Source organism: Schistocerca cancellata, chromosome 3, assembly GCF_023864275.1.
Source record: "Schistocerca cancellata isolate TAMUIC-IGC-003103 chromosome 3, iqSchCanc2.1, whole genome shotgun sequence".
In the NCBI taxonomy this organism is placed as follows: domain Eukaryota; kingdom Metazoa; phylum Arthropoda; class Insecta; order Orthoptera; family Acrididae; genus Schistocerca; species Schistocerca cancellata.
This window is the reverse complement of record NC_064628.1, coordinates 327,260,289-327,284,975: the sequence shown is the minus strand read 5'-3', so window position 1 is coordinate 327,284,975 and position 24,687 is coordinate 327,260,289. Positions and strand designations below refer to the sequence as shown.

Genomic DNA, 24,687 nt, shown 5'->3' with positions numbered 1-24,687 from the left:
GGATGGAAAAGAAAATTGAGTACCTCTTAGACGAAGATCGGATTGGTTTTAGGACAGGTAAAGACACCAGAGGCAGTTCTGACGTTGCGCTCCACCGTGGAAGCAAGTCCGATGTAAAATCAAAACACATTCATAGCATTTGTCAATCTGGAAAAAGTGTTCGACAATATAAAATGGTGCAATAAGATCGAAATTCTGAGAAAACAGAAGTAAGCCACGCGGAAAGACGGGTTAATACACAATATGTACAAGAGACAAGAGGGAGCAAAAGATTGAGAAAGGAATACAAAGGGGTAAAGCAAATCTACAGTCTTTCACCTGTACCGTTCAGTCTCTACATGGAAGAAGCAATGACGGAAGTGAAAGAAAGGTTCAAGAGTGGAATAAAAATTATGGGCGGAAGGATATCAATGATAAAATTTTCTGATGACATTACTACCATCAGTGAAGATGAAGAATTACAGGATCTGTTGAATGAAAAGGACAATCTGAGTATAGAATATATATATATACTGACAAGGGGACCTCATCTCTTCGTCCTTACCCATTTCTTCCAAATTTATGCTATACGCATGGCTTGGCCAGAAATGAAAGAAACAGAGTAGAAGCTTCAGATGGCCAAGCGTTTATAAAAAATATTTTCGGAACGGCTCGGACGAGACATGAGCCATTTACTTTAAGTGATTTGAAAACAGAAATTACGGAATGGTAGTGCGCCCGCCATGGGGTTAAATTCAAATGCGGAGACATTTTTCTTCTTTTGTTATCAGTTTTTACGTCAGTTATACCGCAAATAAACTGAAATAATGTTCAGTATACTGGAGTTATTGTTTCATAAAAGGCATGAAGAGGAAAGGCAAGGTAAAATCTAGGATTACAAATAAAATTCCAATAAAGGAGGGCTAATGGTTCAAATGGCTCTGAGCACTATGGGACTTAACAGCTGTGGTCATCAGTCCCCTAGAACTTAGAACTACTTAAACCTAACTAACCTAAGGACATCACACACATCCATGCCCGAGGCAGGATTCGAACCTGCGACCGTAGCAGTCGCGCGGTTCCGGACTGCGCGCCTAGAACCGCGAGACCACCGCGGCCGGCCAATAAAGGATTGTACGTGCAGTGTCCACGAGGAGTTTGAATATAACATCTGAACAACAGATGGTAATTAAAGCGTACAGGACTTCGTATTCCGTTGGTTTCATCTTCACCTTGGAGCACACTGCATCAAAATACAGTACATCAGCAGCTATCCTCCCCCATATTTGGAGAAATAATGCATCATGCGTGGTTTGCTACCACATTGTGTGATAAGAGAGAACCTTTTACGAATGTAAACTACGTTTGTTTTTCTATGGGAACTTTCTAACAACCGCGTAAAGGTAAAAATGCGGCATTTGTAGCGTGTGTAAGATGCTGAGAAAATTATTGCTTCCCCCATTTTCATGTCGATTATCACGCCAGCACATGTAAACGATCAATGGGAGTATTTAATTTCACATACGAAACCCTCGTGTATGCTTTACAGTCTCTTGTTGGAAATATTTTCAAAGCCAAATTTTTCTTTGCCTTTTGTTTTCGTACCTTTCATGTAAATATTAATAACAAAGTATACTGAGAATTTTTTAAATTAATTTGCAATGTAAATAACAGAAAATTGAAAATAAAAAGAATCCCGCTTAAGGATTCAATCCCACGAACTTCGGATTCTGTTATCTTTCCGCTGCGCTAACCGCTGCCTGGATCCGATATTAATATTATGAAACGCCCCCTTAGAAAAATTTATGAATTACTGTGCTGATAAACCTCTTACATTATTTGCTTTTCAAACAGTTGAGCAAAACTGAACGTACTCAGACATTACTCTCTTTACTTATTCTGATCAACACTAAACTGATACACAATATTGTTAGCGCAACGCAATCTGACTTTTAATAATCCCTACAAAAGGATGACCCTGACTAACAATAACCTATACCTTTCACGAATCACTTACCTCACAAAAATCTTCGTTACTCAAACTACTGCAATACAGCGAGCGCCAATACTGCCAGCTAAATAAAAGATTCTAACTACTGAAGGCACTAACTACTGATAGGTATACTTAGCAAATGAAAGATTTTGATAGACAACAAACAATGTATTTACCTTAATAGTGTTCAAAAGTCATAATATATATAGCAGTTCATGACATCCAGTCTGACAAATTTACTGTCTATGATGGCCACACATCCAGATCATCCGCTCTCAAAACTCCGCCATTTCTCTCCCCACATCCACCACCGGCTCACCTCCAACTGCGCAACGCTACGCGCTTTTCACATCCAACTGCCCAACACTACAATAGCAAACAACAATGCAAACCAGCCACAAACTGCACATAGCACACCCAGTGATTTTCGTACAGAGCGCTACATGGCGGTACCAATATTAAAACTAAACAGCCTACTTACAACATAAATATTTCAAGTCACCCGACACTCGGCAAAAAATGCTATTTTTTTGTTAACGCTTGGCCATCGGGAACCCCTGCTCCTGTCAATTTCATTTCAGCTCTTGCTCTGCATATACAATAAATTTGGACGAAATCGGTGATGACTAGTAGGAGCGGTCGCAAATGATAATAGAAAGAAAACATCAAAAATGGTGATCACGAAGTAGACGAAGTTAAGAAATTATGCTACCTAGGAACGGAAATAATCCATGACCGACGAAGCAATTAGGGCATAAAAAGCAGACTAGCACACGCACGGCGTACATTCCTGGCCAAAAAAGTCTACTATTATCAAACACAGGCCTTAATTTGAGGTAGAAGGTTCTGAGAATGTTCGTTTGGAGCACAAAATTGTATGGTAATGAATTATGAACAGTGGAAAAGCTGGAAAAGAACTGTGGTGGAAGACCGTTCACGAGTTACAAGACTTTACGTCCTAGGCGGCTCACGCTGTGTTCTGTAAATCACAAACGAAAAAGAGAGTCGCAAATTGCAAGGAAGACACTATTGCAATTTATGCAAAAGAGTAAACTCTGTTGTAAACAGAAATAGTTTTTGTTTTTACCTACGTACTGGTACAAGAACGAGGATGAAAGAGAGATAATTTTAGGCACGTATACCGAGAACTAAAATCAATGTTTTTTTTTTTGACATCTCTTTGCAGAATGGGCTGCTGTCCGCCATTCCACAAATCGCTGCGGTGGTTGGGAGCCTGCTCTTCGGCTGGCTGGGCGACCCGTGGTTCCGGAAGGGCTACATATCCAAGCTCAACGGCTTCCGCCTCGTAAACGGACTGAGTAAGCGCTGCTGACGCTCCTTCTTTGCAGTATGTTGCTCCAAACTAAAATCTTACCTCTCTGTCGCCATTATTTGATTCTACTTCTTCTGCTGAGCGTTAATTGCTTCTAGTATGAGGTCTGCAGTGTTGAAGACTTGGTAAATATTTTATTTTTATTCAACTTTGCGGTCGGACGCCCTTTCTGTCGCCGCAGCTGTCAGTTACCTGAGGGGAGAGGGAAAACCGGACGGGCGACTTGTCTATGAACTGTGTAAACTTTGTTCGGTGTGCGATCGCATTTTAAATGTTTGTTTATCGTATTTTCTGCTATTGTAATTAGGGCCAACCCAGCATTTGCTTAAACGAGCTGAGAAACCGCCTCAAAACCATACTCAGACTGATCGAAGTACCATCCACAACTGATAATCTGCTACCCAGATACGATCCAGGTCTGGCTCGCCTTCCTATCTAGACGGCCAGCGCACTGCACGTTACACTATACAAACTGGTGTCGGCCTTATGTAATAATTGAAAAATGTTTACTATTGAAGAGTTCATATAGCTGTGGGTCACTAACTGCAGAGGGAACACATGAAAAAGATAGGCTGCAAAATTGGGACAAGTAAACTTTACATCTTGTGGAATACCATTGTCAGATAAAGGAAAAAGATCTGTGATGTCACCGCCAGACACCACACTTGCTAGGTGGTAGCTTTAAATCGGCCGCGGTCCATTAGTACATGTCGGACCCGCGTGTCGCCACTGTCAGTAATTGCAGACCGAGCGCCACCACACGGCAGGTCTAGAGAGACGTACTAGCACTCGCCCCAGTGGTACGACGACTTTGCTAGCGACTACACGAAGCCTTTCTCTCATTTGCTGAGAGATAGTTAGAATAGCCTTCAGAAGTCCATGGCTACGACCTAGCAAGGCGCCATTAACCAATTCTAGAGAGAGTCTCACTTGTATCATCAAGAATGCTGTATACAAATGATGGATTAAAGTTAAGTATTCCAGCAGCTACGAACTTTTCTTTATAGCATTCATTCCGTATCCTGTTTCAGACCTCAGCCAGCCGCTTGAGTTAAACGCGTGCATTTCGGCCTTCTCTAGCTATATAGCAAGATCCATATGTTCAGTTTACTTGTATAGGTCACTGTTATCTATTTATCGGAACATGGGTTTTTATGTAAATTTACAATCAAGAATAAGCAATGTAGACAACTTTCTTTGGGGTGGGGGAAGAGGGGGTTGAGAGCAATGCTGCTGGGCGACTTTAGGAGATAAAATTACAAAGACGAAAATTAAGGAAACAACGGGAATGTAAAGAAAACTTTATTTCGTGTTGCAGAAGAGAAGTATTTATCAATGTACGGTCACGTGAGAACCAAAGAGAGGTTGCCACAATCGTTTGGAAATATTTTCTGCAAACAGAGAGAAACGAATCAGACCAAAACGATGGTTGCAAGGAAGTCATTATGGCAATAAATTCCTGGAAGGCGAGCGGTAAAATAAAAATGTACCGTATGTCGCTTTTGGGTGTGGCAGAAAGCCCTTGACTTTGTAAAGCAAAATCGCTCATTTATTACGCTCTCAAAGTAGACGGAAGACAGAAAGTGTAGTATGTGAATTGTATGTAAGCATATTATAAACCGTATCACCGAGTATTTATATGGTAAGTAGATTCTGCCTTCCAAGACACGCGGAAAACAATCAGTCACGTACAGTGTTGCCGGTTGGTAACGAAAATACGGTATTACTAAGTGTATTGACAACGTTAAGGATGACTGAAAGAGATTTAGATAAATAGATACCTCATCATTGATGAATGTTTAACAGAAACAAATTTCGCTTTGAATATGCTCCAAGGTGACCTAAAAAACCCTATAATGTTCTCAATGAGCGTAAACATTTTCTTTCAAATAGGGTCACCAGCACTACCATTTTGTTCACTAACAGCGCTGCTGAGTAGGAGAAAGTATCGTTGCTGAATATTTGTAACGAATCGCAGAAGGACTTGAAATTTCTAGTTAATTTGGTTAATGAGAGCCCTCTTTAGACGCAGATAATTGCCAGATAATTGTCATGAAGAAGATGAAAAATCAAAAGTAAAGTAAAGGTAAAATTTCGGAGCCCCTCACGCACTTTAAATATCTAAGTGTAATCGGTGCGATAGGAAATGGAATGAACAAGCACATCACGTCCGGGAAGGCGAAAGTAACATATACATTTGTTATGAGGATTATGTTTAAGTGCAGTGAAAACTTCAGGCAAATCACCTGCAAGATACTGACCAACACTCCAACATTTGGGATCCTTATAACGCATGTGTCATCATGAAGGAATACAGAGATAAGCTGCTAGGATCGTGATAGATCGTACGAAAGAGTTAGAGAGATAAAAAGGAAACTGAAGTGCAAATCGTTGGAAGGAAGTCGACGTTGTTCTTGCAGATCCTATTGGGTAAATGTGGGAGTACCAATATTTGATAGAAATGACACAATAATGCTACTGCCTCCTACACAATCTGATTGAAAGCGTCCGAACACCATTATGTAATGCGAAATTGACCACCAGATATCAGGCGAGGCGGACCCGCCAGTGTGGCAGGAGGCGGGGAATACTGTGTTGTCAGTAGGGGGGCAGGAACAACAGAATGGGTCGGTCAGCAGAGCTCAGTGACGTCGAACGTGGGTTAATCATCGGATGTCGTTTATCAGACACAACCTTTGTAAAGCTGCCCAGATCGACAGATTGTGATGTGATTGTGAAGTGGAAACGTGAAGGAATAACAGCTAAGGCCAGAGCAGACAAATGGTTCAAATGGCTCTGAGCACTATGGGACTTAACATCTATGTCCCCTAGAACTTAGAACTACTTAAACCTAACTAACCTAAGGACAGCACACAACACCCAGTCATCACGAGGCAGAGAAAACAGAGCAGACAGACCTCATGTAGTGACGCACGGGGACCATCGAGCATGGCGGAGAGTGGTTGTAATGACTCACCTAAAATCAGCGGAAGGAATCATTCTTGAGTTTCAAACATGTTCCCAGTAATCCATCCAGCCCAGTGATTGTGCGTAGGGACATGAAAAGAATGGGGACAATGGTCGAGCAGATCCTCATAAACCACACATTTTTCTAACCAATAATAAGTGACGCCTGAGGTAGCGTAAAGAGCGACGCCACTGGACATTGGATGACTGGAAACGATTGATTTGGAGTGACGAAGTACGTTATAGGCTGTGACAGTCCTATGGAAGAGTTTGGGTCTGGCCTGTGCCTGGAGAACGTTGCCTCTATCTCGAGCAGTGCCAAGAATAAAAACAGAGTACTCTGTTTCTGTATTATTTTCCATATGTAATACCTGTTTCAGCAATTTTTTAGCACTCTTGTCAAACACTAAGCTACTCTTAAGTAGGCTTGTCAAGTCTAATTTTATTTTACTCAGATTGTTAATTTAATTTAAGTTTTTTATATAGATACTGCGTCCGTGCGGTAGCGTTCTCGCTTCCCGCGCCCGGGTCCCCGGGTTCGATTCCCGGCGGGGTCAGGGATTTTCTCTGCCTCGTGATGACTGGATGTTGTGTGACGTCCTTAGGTTAGTTAGGTTTAAGTAGTTCTAAGTTGTAGGGGACTTATGACCATAGATGTTGAGTCCCATAGTGCTCAGAGCCATTTGAACCATATAGATACTGTTTCTCGCGTTTAGTGATAATGTTTTCCTGCTTCGCTTCGTTCATATTTACGAGTATTTCCGGGTTCGATTCCATCATCATTTTCATCATCATTGACTCGCAAGTCGCCGATGTGACGTCACCTAAAAGGACTTGCAATACGGCGGCCGAACTCACCCGAAAGGGGCCTCCCAGCCAACAATGCCATACGACCACTTCCATTTCCATTGTTCAACTCTTTAAATTTTTAATTACATTACTGTCAACCTATTGTCAAAGATGACATTTACTGTTTGTTGGTTCATCAGTCTAATGAGTAACATTTTTTCGATATTATTTACAAATATTGTAACTTCTTTGTCGACAATAGTCCAAGTCTGATGATGCTCTTGTAGGCTCAAAACCGATTAACTGAATACATTATTCCTGTAGAACATACACAGTGTTCTGCTTTTTCTCTATTATTATGCCTGTCTGCTAAGAAGCGACGGAAGAATCAGTTAATAGTAGAATTAAGTTGCATGGTGAGGCATAAGGTCTTTTTCCCTCGCTACATGCGACAATGTAACAGGGCAAAGAGTGTTTACTATTGTCGGAATATTAATATGATACAGGGAATTCAGCAGCTGTGTAGCTGTGATGACTAGTATGACTAGCATGACTGCTACAATCAGTTTCATGCGGGATCAGCATAATCAACAATAGAAACACGCACTCGCTCATGATTTGAGAATGCTTGTACAGTGAAACCGCTGTTTGAGTATGCAAAGCGAGTTATACAGAGCGTCTAAGAACGAAACTTATAATTTCCGTGATGTTACAGACGGATAGGGAACGAAGCTGGTCTGCCTTGTTTGAGAAACCATCGCAGCACACGTCTAGAATGGCTATCAAGAATCCATTGAAAAGTCTTAAGAGAGAGTAATAAACGCCCATATTAAACATTATATTTATGTCCATTTAAATACAAGAGTGGTCACTACGTTGATTGGGCAAATCTGAATTTTGTTATAAGATGAATCTGTGCCCTTGTCCAACTGAGAACCATAAGCAGACTGGAGCATAAGTGGGTTACAAAAGTAACTGAATACATCTTAATAGACTGAAATACATTAAACATATCAGGAGCGATCAAATGTTTCCTTTTGAAGCGTTGTTGTAACATATATACAACCCCGAACGACTCCTATGCTGGTATATAATCACCGACATCTAGGCAATGGGATAGTTTGGCCTTCAAACCTTGATCGACCCTTACAATATCGAAAAGTCTACGGGAGCGCGTGAAGGTGACGGTGGGATAATTAACCTGTGCCATACATTGTCTTTACCAGGATAGTCTGAAAAGTTCACGGTTTCGGCAGACATTCACTTCACAAGTTATTCCTCGTGGTCGTCCCGTGATTCGCGCGTAACCGTGTACTTACGAGAATCAAGACTCAATTTAACCTCATGCTGAGAAATGTCCTGTAGCTCTTCAAAGAAAATAAATTTGTACTTCCAGATACTTCTGAAACATCTGTTTATTTAAGATACTCTTATAACCATATTTTGTAGACTGCTTATAGCAGAATAAAGGGACCATAGTAGTGAGTATATAGATAGTCTCAAAATTACGATCATTTCCGCATATGAAATGTGTTTAGCAGCCGGCCATTGTGGCCACGCGGTTAAAGGCGCTTCAGCCTGGAACCGCGCGACCGCTACGGTCGCAGGTTCGAATCCTGCCTCGGGCATGGATGTGTGTGATGTCCTTAGGTTAGTTAGGTTTAAGTAGTTCTAAGATCTAGGGGACTCATGACCTCAGATGTTAAGTCCCATAGTGCTCAGAGCCATTTGAACCATTTTTTTGTGTTTAGCATAACATTTTAATAATAATCATTGTGTTGAACTCAGTTGCTTTTACTTTTTAGTGTATCACTAAGATTCGTATCTACCGTTGCTAGTCGTTTTCTTGATTTTTAAAGACTGGTTTCATGCATCTCTCAATGCTGGTTTATCATGTGCAAACATTCTTCTTCCTCTCTGCATAACTACTTTAACCTCAGTCCACTTGTTTGTAGTCAAACGTTGGTCACCGCCTAGAAGTTTTACCCTCAAACTTCCCTCCACAAACTCACTCTTCCTTGATGCTTCAGGATGTCCTCTATCAATCGAGTCCTTCTTTTGAATAAGTTGTGCTATTAATTTCTTTTCTTCTCGATTTGATTTTGTACTTCTTCATTATACTAAATGGTTCAAATGGCTCTAAGCATCTGAGGTCATCAGTCCCCTAGACTTGGAACTAATTAACCGTAACTAACCTAAGGACATCATACACACCCATGCCCGAGGCAGCATTCGAACCTGCGACCGTAGCAGTAGCTCGGTTCCGGACTGAAGCGCCTACAACCGCTCGGCCACAGCGGCCGGCTTCATTATACTCTTGAGCATTCAACGCACGACGAATATGGGTTCTCAGCCAAAAATGTTCCTCCAAAATTTAGTGTGTTGCGTTGCCCTAGCTCCAGAATTATGATTTTATGACCAGTGCGCCGCAACCGACTGGACAATACTCACAAGCAGTTACTCCACAGGGAAATGAGGCAGCTAGAATTTTACTTCGGGCAAAGCTCTTAGAATGTACGGGGCTGTAGTATTATACAGCTCCTAATTAAAATTATCTTTAGATGTGAAATCTTTTTCGACTATACCAAACGAGACAAGGATTCTTAAACGAATGCTGTAAATATGAGAAGATGCTCTGGTAAACAGTATCATGTTAATAATTTTCGGTATTATGTCCTCCATGGACCTTGCCGTTGGTGGGGAGGCTTGCGTGCCTCAGCGATACAGATGGCCGTACCGTAGGTGCAACCACAACGGAGGGGTATCTGTTGAGAGGCCAGACAAACATGTGGTTCCTGAAGAGGGGCAGCAGCCTTTTCAGTAGTTGCAGGGGCAACAGTCTGGATGATTGACTGATCTGGCCTTGTAACATTAACCAAAACGGCCTTGCTGTGCTGGTACTGCGAACGGCTGAAAGCAAGGGGAAACTACAGCCGTAATTTTTCCCGAGGACATGCAGCTCTACTGTATGATTAAATGATGATGGCGTCCTCTTGGGTAAAATATTCCGGAGGTAAAATAGTCCCCCATTCGGATCTCCGGGCGGGGACTACTCAGGAGGACGTCGTTATCAGGAGAAAGAAAACTGGCGTTCTACGGATCGGAGCGTGGAATGTCAGATCCCTTAATCGGGCAGGTAGGTTAGAAAATTTAAAAAGGGAGATGGATAGGTTAAAGTTAGATATAGTGGGAATTAGTGAAGTTCGGTGGCAGGAGGAACAAGACTTTTGGTCAGGTGATTACAGGGTTATAAATACAAAATCAAATAGGGGTAATGCAGGAGTAGGTCTAATAATGAATAAAAAAATAGGAGTGCGGGTAAGCTACTACAAACAGCATAGTGAACGCATTATTGTTGCCAAGATAGACACAAATGCCATGCCTACTACAGTAGTACAAGTTTATATGCCAACTAGCTCTGCAGATGATGAAGAAATAGGTGAAATGTATGACGAGATAAAAGAAATTATTCAGGTAGTGAAGGGAGACGAAAATTTAATAGTCATGGGTGACTGGAATTCGTCAGTAGGAAAAGGGAGAGAAGGAAACATAGTAGGTGAATATGGATTGGGGGGAAGGAATGAAAGAGGAAGCCGCCTTGTAGAATTTTGCACAGAGCATAACTTAATCATAGCTAACACTTGGTTCAAGAATCATGAAAGGAGGCTGTATACATGGAAGAAGCCTGGAGATACTGACAGGTTTCAGATAGATTATATAATGGTAAGACAGATTTAGGAACCAGGTTTTAAATTGTAAGACATTTCCTGGGGCAGATGTAGATTCTGACCACAATCTATTGGTTATGAACTGGAGATTGAAACTGAAGAAACTGCAAAAAGGTGGGAATTTAAGGAGATGGGACCTGGATAAACTGAAAGAACCAGAGGTTGTAGAGAGTTTCAGGGAGAGCATTAGGGAACAATTGACAGGAATGGGGGAAAGAAATACAGTAGAAGAAGAATGGGTAACTCTGAGGGATGAAGTAGTGAAGGCAGCAGAGGATCAAGTAGGTAAAAAGACGCGGGCTAATAGAAATCCTTGGGTAACAGAAGAAATATTGAATTTAATTGATGAAAGGAGAAAATATAAAAATGCAGTAAATGAAGCAGGCGAAAAGGAATACAAACGTCTCAAAAATGAAATCGACAGGAAGTGCAAAATGGCTAAGCAGGGATGGCTAGAGGACAAATGTAAGGATGTAGAGGCTTGTCTCACTAGGGGTAAGATAGATACTGCCTACAGGAAAATTAAAGAGACCTTTGGAGAGAAGAGAACCACTTGTATGAATATCAAGAGCTCAGATGGCAACCCAGTTCTAAGCAAAGAAGGGAAAGCAAGCAGAAAGGTGGAAGGAGTATATAGAGGGTTTATACAAGGGCGATGTACTTGAGGACAATATTATGGAAATGGAAGAGGATGTAGATGAAGATGAAATGGGAGATAAGGTACTGCGTGAAGAGTTTGACAGAGCACTGAAAGACCTGAGTCAAAACAAGGCCCCGGGAGTAGACAACATTCCATTAGAACTACTGATGGCCTCGGGAGAGCCAGTCATGACAAAACTCTACCATCTGGTGAGCACGATGTATGAGACAGGCGAAATACCCGCAGACTTCAAGAAGAATATAATAATTCCAATCCCAAAGAAAGCAGGTGTTGACAGATGTGAAAATTACCGAACAATCAGTTTAATAAGTCACAGCTGCAAAATACTAACGCGAATTCTTTACAGACGAATGGAAAAACTGGTAGAAGCCGACCTCGGGGAAGATCAGTTTGGATTCCGTAGAAATGTTGGAACACGTGAGGCAATACTGACCTTACGACTTATCTTGGAAGAAAGATTAAGAAAAGGCAAACCTACGTTTCTAGCATTTGTAGACTTAGAGAAAGCTTTTGACAATGTTGACTGGAATACTCTCTTTCAAATTCTGAAGGTGGCAGGGGTAAAATACAGGGAGCGAAAGGCTATTTACAATTTGTACAGAAACCAGATGGCAGTTATAAGAGTCGAGGGGCATGAAAGGGAAGCAGTGGTTGGGAAAGGAGTGAGACAGGGTTGTAGCCTCTCCCCGATGTTATTCAATCTGTATATTGAGCAAGCAGTAAAGGAAACAAAAGAAAAATTCGGAGTAGGTATTAAAATTCATGGAGAAGAAGTAAAAACTTTGAGGTTCGCCGATGACATTGTAATTCTGTCAGAGACAGCAAAGGACTTGGAAGAGCAGTTGAACGGAATGGACAGTGTCTTGAAAGGAGGATATAAGATGAACATCAACAAAAGCAAAACGAGGATAATGGAATGTAGTCAAATTAAGTCAGGTGATGCTGAGGGAATTAGATTAGGAAATGAGACACTTAAAGTAGTAAAGGAGTTTTGCTATTTAGGGAGTAAAATAACCGATGATGGTCGAAAAAGAGAGGATATAAAATGTAGACTGGCAATGGCAAGGAAAGCGTTTCTCAAGAAGAGAAATTTGTTAACATCGAATATAGATTTAGGTGTCAGGAAGTCGTTTCTGAAAGTATTTGTATGGAGTGTAGCCATGTATGGAAGTGAAACATGGACGGTAAATAGTTTGGACAAGAAGAGAATAGAAGCTTTCGAAATGTGGTGCTACAGAAGAATGCTGAAGATAAGGTGGGTAGATCACGTAACTAATGAGGAGGTATTGAATAGGATTGGGGAGAAGAGAAGTTTGTGGCACAACTTGACTAGAAGAAGGGATCGGTTGGTAGGACATGTTCTGAGGCATCGAGGGATCACAATTTTAGCATTGGAGGGCAGCGTGGAGGGTAAAAATCGTAGAGGGAGACCAAGAGATCAATACACTAAGCAGATTCAGAAGGATGTAGGTTGCAGTAAGTACTGGGAGATGAAGAAGCTTGCACAGGATAGAGTAGCATGGAGAGCTGCATCAAACCAGTCTCAGGACTGAAGACCACAACAACAACAACAACAACAACATGTCCTCTATATCCTGCCACAGTTCACACGTTTGAGTTGTATCTTCAGGTTAATTTTGATTTTGATCAACATACATCAGGTACACGTGTTGCCGAAGGAACTGAAATAAATGGTCTGGGGAGCAATGTAACGTGGTAAACAACTATTGCCACCTGTTTCTGCTGACCTCACTCGTTATCACCAAGGAACAAATAGGATCATTCAGAAACGCGCTCCAAGGTCACTGCGATATTTCAGTATACGAGACCTGTTTAGGGATTTTCATAGAGAAGAAAATAGCTCTCTGGCCTTGTAGTTTTATTGCAAGACAAATATGAACTGCCACGTTGTCCGAGCAAATTCTTCGCAGTGATACCTTCGTCACAGAATTGAGGGACTTTTGCAGATTCACGCAGCTAAATTTTCCGCGCTGTGGTTTCGCTTATCTCACGACAACGCCGCTAACTCGTGCTGACTCTGTGGCGCTTACTCAGCGGTTATATATGTTACACTTCATGCAGACAGGGTACACTCGTATGCCCAGGAGGGGAAATGTGAGGGAGGAGGGCAGCGGACGAGCAAAGCGGCTAGAGGTGGCTCGAACAAACATAAGAAAATGGTAGCGGGTTTACTTTACGAGTATAGCCATGTCAAACTTGCAGTAATTTCGCCATTAAGATGTTAGCAGATCTTTAGACTGATTGCAGACACAACTACACATTACAAATGTGTTTCGCTTCCACTGGCAGCGTCAGTTCGTTCACTGTTATCTTCGATTGCGGAATCAGTATTGCTTCCATAACTATAACTATCACTATTCGAATCTGTACCAATTTCCACATTTATAATCATCTCCAGTGCTTCGTCCAGTAAAAGTTCTCTTACTTAAGGAGCTCAGAGATTTTTTCCAGTCTTGTTATGGAAGCAGTTTGTTCATCTGTAAGTTTTAATAACGTGTCCATTCTGAATGTCTCATTGCGTTCAGAAACGCCGTAGTTGACTCTTGCCCATATCAGCTCTGTAGTATCCAATTCTGGACGCCATGTAGGTAGTCGTAACAGTGTGCGCTCATTTATGTCTATTTCATAAGAAAGGGGATTCCCTTTCCTGTTAACCATGACAACATGGTAAGGGGCGTTGTCTATAATGAAGATAGTATTGGATAGTAGATTAGGTATATAAACCTCTCTCTGAGGCACTTCTCATAATTTGGGAAATCTACTCAATTTTGGCAATCCCCTATTTTCTGGCCAGATTTAAACCATACGTAGGCCTTCGGTACAAAACCGTCGCCCTCGCCAGCACGGATGACGATAATTCTGCTTCCTTTCGAAACAGATTTCAGCAGACCCTGTAGTGAACTGTTACTCCATCCGTACGATGCTGTGTGAGAAGTGAGAACGTATATTGGAGCTTACGGGTGCTCTATGCCGAGGTTATTAGCGCAGAAGGTATGACTCAACCACGTAGACAATTGGGTGACACTGACATCTGTACTGTGGGATACTTTTTAAGGAAGCAATTCGTTTTGCCCTAAGCATTTCGTTTACTCTGATACTACTTTGTTCCAGGAGAAGTTTTTGGTTATCCGCCTCTCTTAGTTTGCGAAGAATTTTACGAGACGTATTTATACCTCCTTAAAAATTTATTAAACTCTGTAAATTTTAATGAATTTCCTGCATATTGAGTCCTTTTTTATCTGTAATGTAGAAATTATTCACCGCGTGGCAACGACTTGCTCATCAAAATTGTCTAAACTGGCCTTTCAAGATCTTCTGGGTTTTTTCCATATGAGATGTTAAAAATGTCGATTCGCCTGCCAGGACTCTTTTCAGTTCTGTCTTGATTTGCTGAACGGAAATAAAGGACACACCAGTTGCTTTGGCCACTCGTTTCAATGTGGCGCACCTAACACAGCTTCTTTCTCTGTAATGTGACAGACATTTGCAGCTACATCACGTGTTTGTCTAAAAAGAAATTTGCTCTTTAACTTGCTTCATTTGGTGGTATCTTCAACTTCGAGTGGGTCTGCAGTAGTGGAGCGCTCCTCTCTGCCTAACAGGAGGGCAACATGTCCGACACTGGCAATCGACTGTACGGGGGCTACTGTGCATCGTGTTTACATCTATTTGCATGAACTGTACCTCGTGTTTATTTTACTACGAAGCTTTTGTTCATTCTCAAAACATGTTCGAATCATTCTTGTCCACATACATTAATTTTGGCTTCTACAGAATAGATGTCTAGTCGTTTTCTGGTATTACCATTTTTGTACGGCATCTGTTAGGTCATCAATTGATTGCAAGTAGGAATGATATATAATTTCACATAATTTTGTTTTTATTCGTATATTTGCCGAATCAGTCCTTCAGATGACCATTCTTTTATGATTTCTTCACACGTTTCCCGTAGGAGATTCGTCTTAGCTTCCTGCACTTCATATTTATTTCATTCCTAAGTGAGATATTTCTTTATTCCTGTCTTTTCCTGAAAATTTTTGTACTAGTATTCTTTCGACGATCATATGACGTATTTCCTCTGTTACCCAGACTTATTCAACTTCTTCACAGTTACATTCCTCGTACATGTGTTAACCTGTCCAACGTCTGTGATTGCATTCATTAGTGATGTCCACTGCTCTTCGACTAAACTGCTTACTGTAGTATTCATTATTTACATATCTTCATCCTTAGAGGACAGCAAGCGAGTCTCGCCGTTCCTCAGTAGTTTAGTATCCCACATCTTACCCCACTGATTCGTCCAAAGGATTCTCTTAAACTTAGTTCTTATCCATCATTACTAAACTGTGACCTAACCCTATATCCGCTCCTCCATATATGTACCATGACACAACACTCTCAAAAACTCTCTCTCTCTCTCTCTCTCTCTCTCTCTCTCTCTCTCTCCATCTTACTCACTCGCTCGCCCGAGTTCCATTCAATAATACAACATCTGGTAGCTAAAGAATACGTCTCAATTATGTGTTCAGGTGTGCAAAGATGCTTATAATGATGATAAACATACCAAAACACATCGATATTTTTCATGATATATACATCTTTCAAACTTTCGCTACTTCAGCCAGTGTAGAAGGAAAAATACCGTATGGGCACCTCACGGAGTCCCGGCTTCGATTCCCAGCCGAGTTGGGGATTTTCTCTGCCCGGAGGCTGGGTGTTTCTGTTGTCCTCATCATTTCATCATCATTCGTGAAAGTGGCTAGATTGGACTGTGTAAGGATTGGGACTTTGTACGGATGTTGATAACCGCACTGTTGAGCACCCCACAAACCAAACATCATCATCATCGTATGGGCACCAAACTTTATAGGATAGGTGTTCAGACTGTGTGCTTCAGGATTTACGTTGTTTGCAGTACTTTAGGCGCCGGTACTGATACGGTGACCTAGGGCTGAAACACAACTATCAGTGTGCATTAGAGTTGCAAACAGACAGCCTGGACAAGCTTTTTAAGCTTTATCAAAACAACAGAAATAGTGCCACTGCTCTTTGCGAAATCGGATATGTCCTCTTTGCACATGGGGCTTGAAGAACATGTTTTGGAAATTCAAATTAACTGGCGATCTGAGAACCGCTCCTGCAAGAGGCCGACGGCCAATTCCACCACAAAATTGTTGAAGAAGTTACTGTTGCCGTGTCTGGGAATGCTGGACGCAATGCACGATCTTCAAGCAGCGCACGAGCTCTGTCACGATCGTTGATCGTTCCATGGTCCACTCTTTGAAAATTGCTGCGAAAAATAAGTGAAATGGTATCTCTAGAGCTTTTCAAGGCTGTCATGGATGCATATGGTCGTCACAATGAGCAACGTTCGTAAACAGGAACCTAAACACGGTACGCAATTAACAAATCTTATCCACTCATGTGGAAATTAAAGTGCGTTTCTCTCAATAGTTTATTCGTTGTTTTTCTTCTGATAGTCCTTAAAAATGTTACCACGAAGTTTCGTTGTCCTGCGATCGCTCGTTTTTCATGGGGGCCCTCTCACGTGGCGAAAGTTTAATGATAAGCAGCCCGTTCCTCTTAATGTATAGATTATGACAGCGTTTTTCAACGCTGAATAGCAGGAGCACTGTTTCTGTTCTACTGCTCTTTCTTTATTTCAAACTAGTTTTCGAAATTATTGCGCCATTTTCAGGAAATAACTGACTAGCGTCTGGAAGAGACACTAGTTCTTAGATAACCAAACGTTAAAAGCAAAGATATAATCCACTTGTAGAGTGCTGTGCATGAACTTGCTTCTGAACATTGAAATTACCCTTTATTCAATGGACATTATTAAGCACAATAAATAACTACACAATATTACGGGTTATATGGTTATAATACTGAAGTTAGCGAGATGATTTATGTTGTGCAACAAACATGTTTTTTAAAATTGTAAATTATTCTTTAGACAATGGACAACGTTATACAAAATAATTAATATACACAGTGTTACAAATTTACGGGTTGTACTGTTATGATGCAATAGTTTGTGTGCTCGTAACATTGGTTGAGAACTGTCTAGCTGAGCACTAATAACTTATACTGTGCAAAAAACATGTTTCACATTGTAACATTTTATGCAGTGGATAACACTAAACACAGTACACGGTTAGAATACAGATTATTACAGTATCACGGTTTAAATTTTGAAGTTTGTATGGGAGGTTCTAAACTTTCAATTACAGCTATGCGAATCTCCACTTTTAAGTTTCACATGCTGCAATCAACCAGCCACATACCCACAGTCCGCCACAATGGCACATACACCTACACAAAATTGAAACACATTAGAATTTCCTATTCCTTACCTTGCCTTCCCCACAAACTACAACAATATAAACTGTAACACTGTAATAATGTGTATTTGTACATCGTACTGTGTTTAATATTATCCATTGCATAAAGCGTAATTTACAAAGTAAAACATGTTTGTTGCACAATATAACTTACTAGTGCTCAGTTAGACAGCTCTCAACCGATGTCACGACCATACGGTACCATAACAGTATAGTCTGTAATAATGTAAGATTGTGTATTTTTATTATTGTGTATAATATTGTCCATTGCCTAAAGTATAATTTACAATGTTAAAAAACATGTTTGTTTCACAACATAAATAAAGAGTATTCAGTTTGACAGTTTTTCAACCAATTCCAAGAACTAACAAACTTCAGCATTATAACCATTCAACGTGTAATATTGTGTAGTTTAATTATTTATCGTGCTTAATATCGATCATTGGATTAATTGTAATTTCAACGCTAAGGAACGTGTTTGATGCACAACACTCTAAGCAAGTGGGTTGTATCTTTGCTTATAATATTTGGTTACCTAAGAAATACTGCCCCTTGCCGACGCTAGTCAGTTCCTTCCTAAGATGGCGCAATAAGCTGGAAACTTGTTTGAAATAAACAGAAATAAGTAGAACAAGAACAGTCCACTCGTTATTCAACCTTAAATATTGAATTGTTCTACCAAGATGTAACGGGAGAATCTATAAATAATGCCAGAATTTAAAATTTTTTAATTCGGTCAGTAACTATAGGACATATTGAAAATAAAATTTTTGTTGGCCCTGGAAGCCGCTGGATAGGCAAGCTGCAACCCTATATGTGCACCATGCACTGGCGTATCCATTTAGGAATAGACACATGTCTCCCATAACCTACAGTCAAATCGGTTAAAATAATTGCTAGACAATACGTGTTTTAGAAGGAACGACATTTTATTCGTACTGGAGACGCATTTGATTGCTTGTTTTGAAAATAATTTATTGTCCAAAACAATCAGTACAATTTCAGTATAAAATTTTGGGCTCGGCCGTTACCGGCCATCCTCAGGTCATGAAACTGACGCCATGAGTCACTTCCACCACGGGAGAAACCACGTCGTGGTTTTTGTACTGGTGGGAGTGAAACATGGCTTCTGTTTAACGACCTGAGGATGGCCGTTGACGACCGAAACCGGTAATTTCCTATTGAAGTAGTTGTGATTGTGCCGGTCAATAGATTATTTTCGAAGGAATATGTGTATTTCTGTTGAAAACTGTCATGGGAGTTTGAGTGTACCGTGTGTTTTTGTTTTCTCTTTGTTGCGGAGCGACGAGTGGCAGCGAGACTAGTGTGTAACGGCTGCTCCGTGTGTGTGTGTGCAGACACTCTGGTGCCGGCCGCCACGCTGATCGTGGTGACTCTGGTGGACGACACGGCCGTGGTCGTGACCATGCTGGCCATCAGCGGCTTCTGCCTGTCCACCTACTGCGCCGCGCCCTACATGAACATGCAGACGACCTCGCCCAACTACTCGGGCACCATGACGGGCATCGTGAACAGCATCGCCAACCTGACGGGCATCGCAGTCCCTTACGTCGTCGGAGCCTTCACGAATGCCGATGTACGTAACTTGAAGTGCCACCGTTTCCGAGCGATTTGGCTGCCCCGCTACAGAGCGGGTCTGTCTTCCACTGGTTATAACGTTAATGGCTTGATGATACGTACGTAGAAAACAGGCAGTCCTCAGCATCACGTAAGGATTTATAAAAATGACTTGATATCTGTCGCAGTAAGTGCTGCTCAGACGTTAGAAATTCCACTACCGCCAGTCCTGAGGTTATTGCTGCCATTTAGCTGATTTTGACATAATTTCAACTGAAGGCGAGTGATTGATGTCAGAATGTAAATAAAAGTACAAGTAATTGTTTTGCATTCATCAGTTACCGACTTCATTGCATTGGCGTTGTAGGTTGTGTGTGATTTAAAAGGAAGTAGTGATAGCTAAGCCCTAAGCCTTTGAGCTACCCTACAGTAAGTATGAAATGTATGGCCCAGAAAACGACTGTAAAGCACAGTCTGACTCACAGTGTTCAATACAAATGGTCACACACACACACACACACACACACACACACACACACACACACACACACACAAACACACACACACTTGCATAATCCAGTTCATCTGAAAAAGAGCTTGATACAGATACCGTTTAAATATTGAACAATTCATCAAAAAAGTGATCGAGAGACGAATAAGTGTCTTCCTTCTGCTTATAGCGTCCATCAGTGCTAATGACGTTGTTTCCTCCGTTTTTTGTCATTGACTTTGAACACAAAAGAGTAATTAACCCATCAAAATAACCACGTAATTCATGAGCATAATTTCCACCTAAGATCACAATAATGTGCAGGATAGTTCTCCAACGCATTCAGCAGGCAGCGATTGTCGAAACACCACTCGTCGATTAGTCATGTCAGCAACTGTAACCTGATAGCATGCAAAAAGAAACTACCTATTAGTAATGTTTTGCTCCTGCAGTTCAATATGTGGCATCTGATACGTCAGAATATTCACGGGCCACGAACGGAATTCTGAAGTTACAACAAGATGGCGGTCAAGTAGCCTGCGACAGTATCAGGCATAAGTGCTCAAATGTCTTGTGTTCACATTAAAAATGTTAAGACTGCATGATAACGACGATGACGATATTTGGTGCAAAATCTCGTGTGGCATTCATGGCTAGGGCGTCGCACGAGTTAGCTTCAGCCGACCGTCAGAAAGAATGTTCTTTCTGCACTCACATTGGCTCCTTCCCTTGAGGATAATTGAGAGCTGTGTCGTATGTGCACATATATGTGGAGTGTGAATGAGTGTAAGATTGTAAGACCAAGAACTAACTGCTCGAATTAAAAAAGGTGTAAGAAAGGGATGCAGTACTGTGAATTATACATCGAAGAAGCAATGACAGAAACAAAAGAAACGTTCTAGAGTGAGGTTAAAGTTCAGGGTGGAAGATAACGGTAAGATTCGCTCATGACACTGCCATCCCCCGTGAATGTTTAGAAGATTACAGAAATTGGATTGAAAGGAAACCGGCAACAAGACAAACATAGTGAGATGTACTAGAAAAATGGAATAGCGAGAAACTTAGCATCACAATTGGTGATCCCGAAATAGACAAAATTAAGGAATTCAGCTACCTTGGAAGCAAAATTATGCGTGACGGGTAAGCAATGAAAGCAAGAAAAATAGCCTAGCACAAGTAAAGAGGGCATTCCTGGCCAAGAGTAGTCTACTGATATCAAACATAGGCCTTAATTTGAGGAAGAAATTTCTGAGAATGCACGTTTGAAGCACAGCATTCTATGGTAGCAAATCATAGATGGTGGGAAAACCGTAACAAAAGAGAATCGAAGTTTTTGAGATGTGCTGATGCAGAAGAATGTTAAAACTTATGTGGACCGATAACATATAGAATGATGAGGTGAGAAACTTACAGAAAACAGTGAAAAGTAGAAGGGACACGATGATAGAAAATGGTTCAAATGGCTCTGAGCACTATGCGACTTAACTTCTGAGGTCACCAATCACCTAGAACTTAGAACTAATTAAACCTAACTGACCTAAGGACATCACACTCATCCATGCCCGAGGCAGGATTCGAACCTGCGACCGTAGCGGTCGCCCGGTTCCAGACTGGAGCGCCTAGAACCGCACGGCCAGTCCGGCCGGCACGATGATAGAATTTGTGTTAAGACATCAGGGAGTAACCTCTACGGTACTAGAAGGAGCTGTAGAGAGTAGAAAGTTTAGAGGCATAGAGGCAGACTGATATGTTAATACATGCAGCTAGTAATTGAGGAGGTAGGTTAGCGCAAGAGAGGAACTCGTGACAGGCCGTATGAAACCAAAGACAGATGATTCAAAAAAAGGGAGTGTAATGGGTGTGTGTACAGTGCTGTGTTATCTTTTGTGTCGTATGATGTTGCTAATAAAAGGAAGAGAGTGTAGCTCGGCACATAGCCTACTTGTCTCGAATAGCTTTACGTACCAATCCGAAGGACAGATCGCCACCAACAGTGTCACATGCCCTCTTTTTGTGAGTCAAAATACGTTGATCAGGAACTTTACGTCATCACTTCTCCCTTCCCTCTAGGCTATAAATGTCATCCATCACCAGGATTCGAACCAGCTTGTCTTCGAGTCGAGCACCACCGCAAGGGAGTTCGTTAAGGACTTTTTTTTTTAATCTCCTTTTGTTCGTTGTCTTCCTTCATGGCGGACGTCCCATGACACCCCTTCAAGTTCATCGCTGCTCCGTTCACTCAGTTTTTTTTATTACAGAGGGCTGCTAAAACTCTGGCCGAAAACGCTGAGGTACCGTGCCGGCAAAACCTCGACTATGGAGATGGCAATATTTGGTAATGAGACCGTAGCCTTGAAACTGGAAGTGACAGAATAAATATATAAAGGAGTTAAACGTAGCTGCAGAGGTTTTATTTCTTGAATTATTGTCAACTATGGGTCCTTAAGAACGTTCCCTACAAAGAGGGGAGAACCACAGAGTGTTGCAACATTGTCTGGCAAAATGCTTTCTCTCCTGTCTTCATGCCTGTCTGCACATAGACGGAACCATCAAAGCTTTCGTCTTATGAGATTTAATGAAATAATGGAAAACGTAAATATGGATGGCAGGACAAAAATTTGAACCGCCGCCTTTCCAAATGCGGTTGCAGTGTCTCAACAGTGGGACACATAGCTCAGTTCATTCCCTTTTAGTGAATATAATTCACACTGCATAGACTGCCCAAAGGAAATCTGAAGCACTCATAAGGGGAGGAGGAAAAGAAAAAAACTTCACACATTGATAGCACATGTGATGTTACTTCAGTGATTACAAAACTGAGTCAAATTTAGCAGCATGAGTCAGTACGACGTTGCACACTGTCTGTCCTGTATGCAGGCACTGTTCGTTTGGGAAGGGTATCATAAAATCGTCGCATCTCCCCTGAAGCACGTTGTCCCACAGTTGTTGTAACTGCCTGTCACATCCTGGAAACTAACACTGGAACTGAGTTGACGTCCGAGCTGGTTCCGCGCCTGCTTTATCGGAGACAGGTCTGCGGATCTTGCCGGCCACTCGAGTTCCTCAGCATTATGCAGACAGTTAATAGACACACATTCCATGAGTGGACCGGTACAGTCCTGTTGAAAACAGGAACCACGGTACTGTAGTATGAGAGGTAACACCTGAGGACATAGGATGACTTTGACGCACTGTTGTGCCGTCTGAGCTCCCTCAATCGCTACCAGCCATAAAAATTAAATGATCGTATGGCATTGTTGGCCGGGAGGCCCCATGCAGGGGAGTTTGGCTGCCGTATTGTAAGTCCTTTTTAGTTGACGCCACTTTGGCGACTTGCGGGTCAGTGATGATGAAGGACACTCAACACCCAGTCCCCTGCCGGGAATGGAACCGGGCCCCCTGCGTGATAGGCGCAAAGCTGCCGCTACGCTATGGAGGCGGACGCTACCAGCCATGATCTGAGGTCACACGCAATAGATCCCTGCACTATGACTCCAGGAGCAAAACCACTGTGTCTCTCCGAAGTACTGGAAGAATGGGAGCTCTCCACAAGTTGCCATCATACTCCGTAGTAGTGCAAAACCGCGACGCTTTGCTCAACACAATGCGAAGCCATTATTCAACAGTCCACGCGCACCACTATATATCAGACCTTCGTGTTGTGATGTTAACGGCAACCTGTGTATGGGAGTGTAATTCCCTAGTTTGACTGCTCCTAGTGTCCGACCAATAGTGTGGGATCACACAGAATGGTGCATTGAGTCCGTTACTCTTCCTCGGATGACAAGCATAGATAAGAAGTGCCGATGGTCTCACCGCACAATAGGCCAATATTACCCTGCTGCGATCAGACGTTGTCGACCGGTAACTTGACGCCGAGTACTGCAGCCCTAAAGTTGCCATGCAGTGCAACATCGGGCCACTGTAATATTCGAACGCCACACAAATCTGTATAGGACATCATTCGCCCAGCAGGCCAAATGAAGACCCACAGTTCCGCCCCTTTCAGACTGTTAGGAGCTGATAACACCGTACGCGGCATCTCCGTTTCGTTCGCAGTGCACACTCAACATCCGACGCTGTTAACACCCAGTACGAGGCGTGGTAACACCACCAAATAAGAACAACAGCAATGACTAATGCAGTCTGATGGCAGTTCTACCTGTAACACAAAACTGCAGCTCTGCGTGTACAAAGTTACACTGACATCTGCCAATGTCTTCTGACTGCTTCAGTTTTTCCGTCAAGCAATATTTACATAGGGACTCCCTCCTAATAGTCGCCATGCGCATTTTCTCCGGTGTCTCGGCAGATGTTTATAATTTATTTTTTTCAATATGTTGTTGTTGTTGTGTTCTTCAGTCCTGAGACTGGTTTGATGCAGCTCTCCATGCTACTCTATCCTGTGCAAGGTTCTTCATCTCCCAGTACTTACTGCAACCTACATTCTTCTGAATCTGCTTAATGTATTCATCTCTTGGTCTCCCTATACGATTTTTACCCTCCACGCTGCCCTCCAATGCTAAATTTGTGATCCCTTGATACCTCAGAACATGCCCTACCAATATGTAGCTGGAGTCATCTCAAATAAATACTGCTTATCAGCTCCACCATAGGACGCCCAGTGTCGACACAAAGTATCAGTTGTTACCACATTGCAACAAAATGATTTTTAAAGCGGAATTTTACGTTTCCATTCGATAGAAGTTCTAAACTCCGTCCCAACAGGCATTAAAGGCCCAACGAAACCGTCAGACCTCCGTGCCATCCTCACCCTATAGGCGTCATTAGATCGGATATGGAG

At 41.9% G+C, this 24,687-nt stretch overlaps 1 protein-coding gene across 1 annotated transcript in view; it reads left to right on the top strand.

The window, feature by feature from the left end:
* The window catches only part of LOC126176290 (sialin-like), a 73,387-nt gene that overhangs the window by 35,506 nt on the left and 13,194 nt on the right, over positions 1–24,687 (top strand). Inside the window, exons 7-8 of the mRNA XM_049923440.1 lie at positions 3,159–3,291; positions 19,174–19,412. Coding sequence (XP_049779397.1) covers positions 3,159–3,291; positions 19,174–19,412 — 372 coding nt within the window. The remainder of the gene's footprint in view (positions 1–3,158; positions 3,292–19,173; positions 19,413–24,687) is intronic.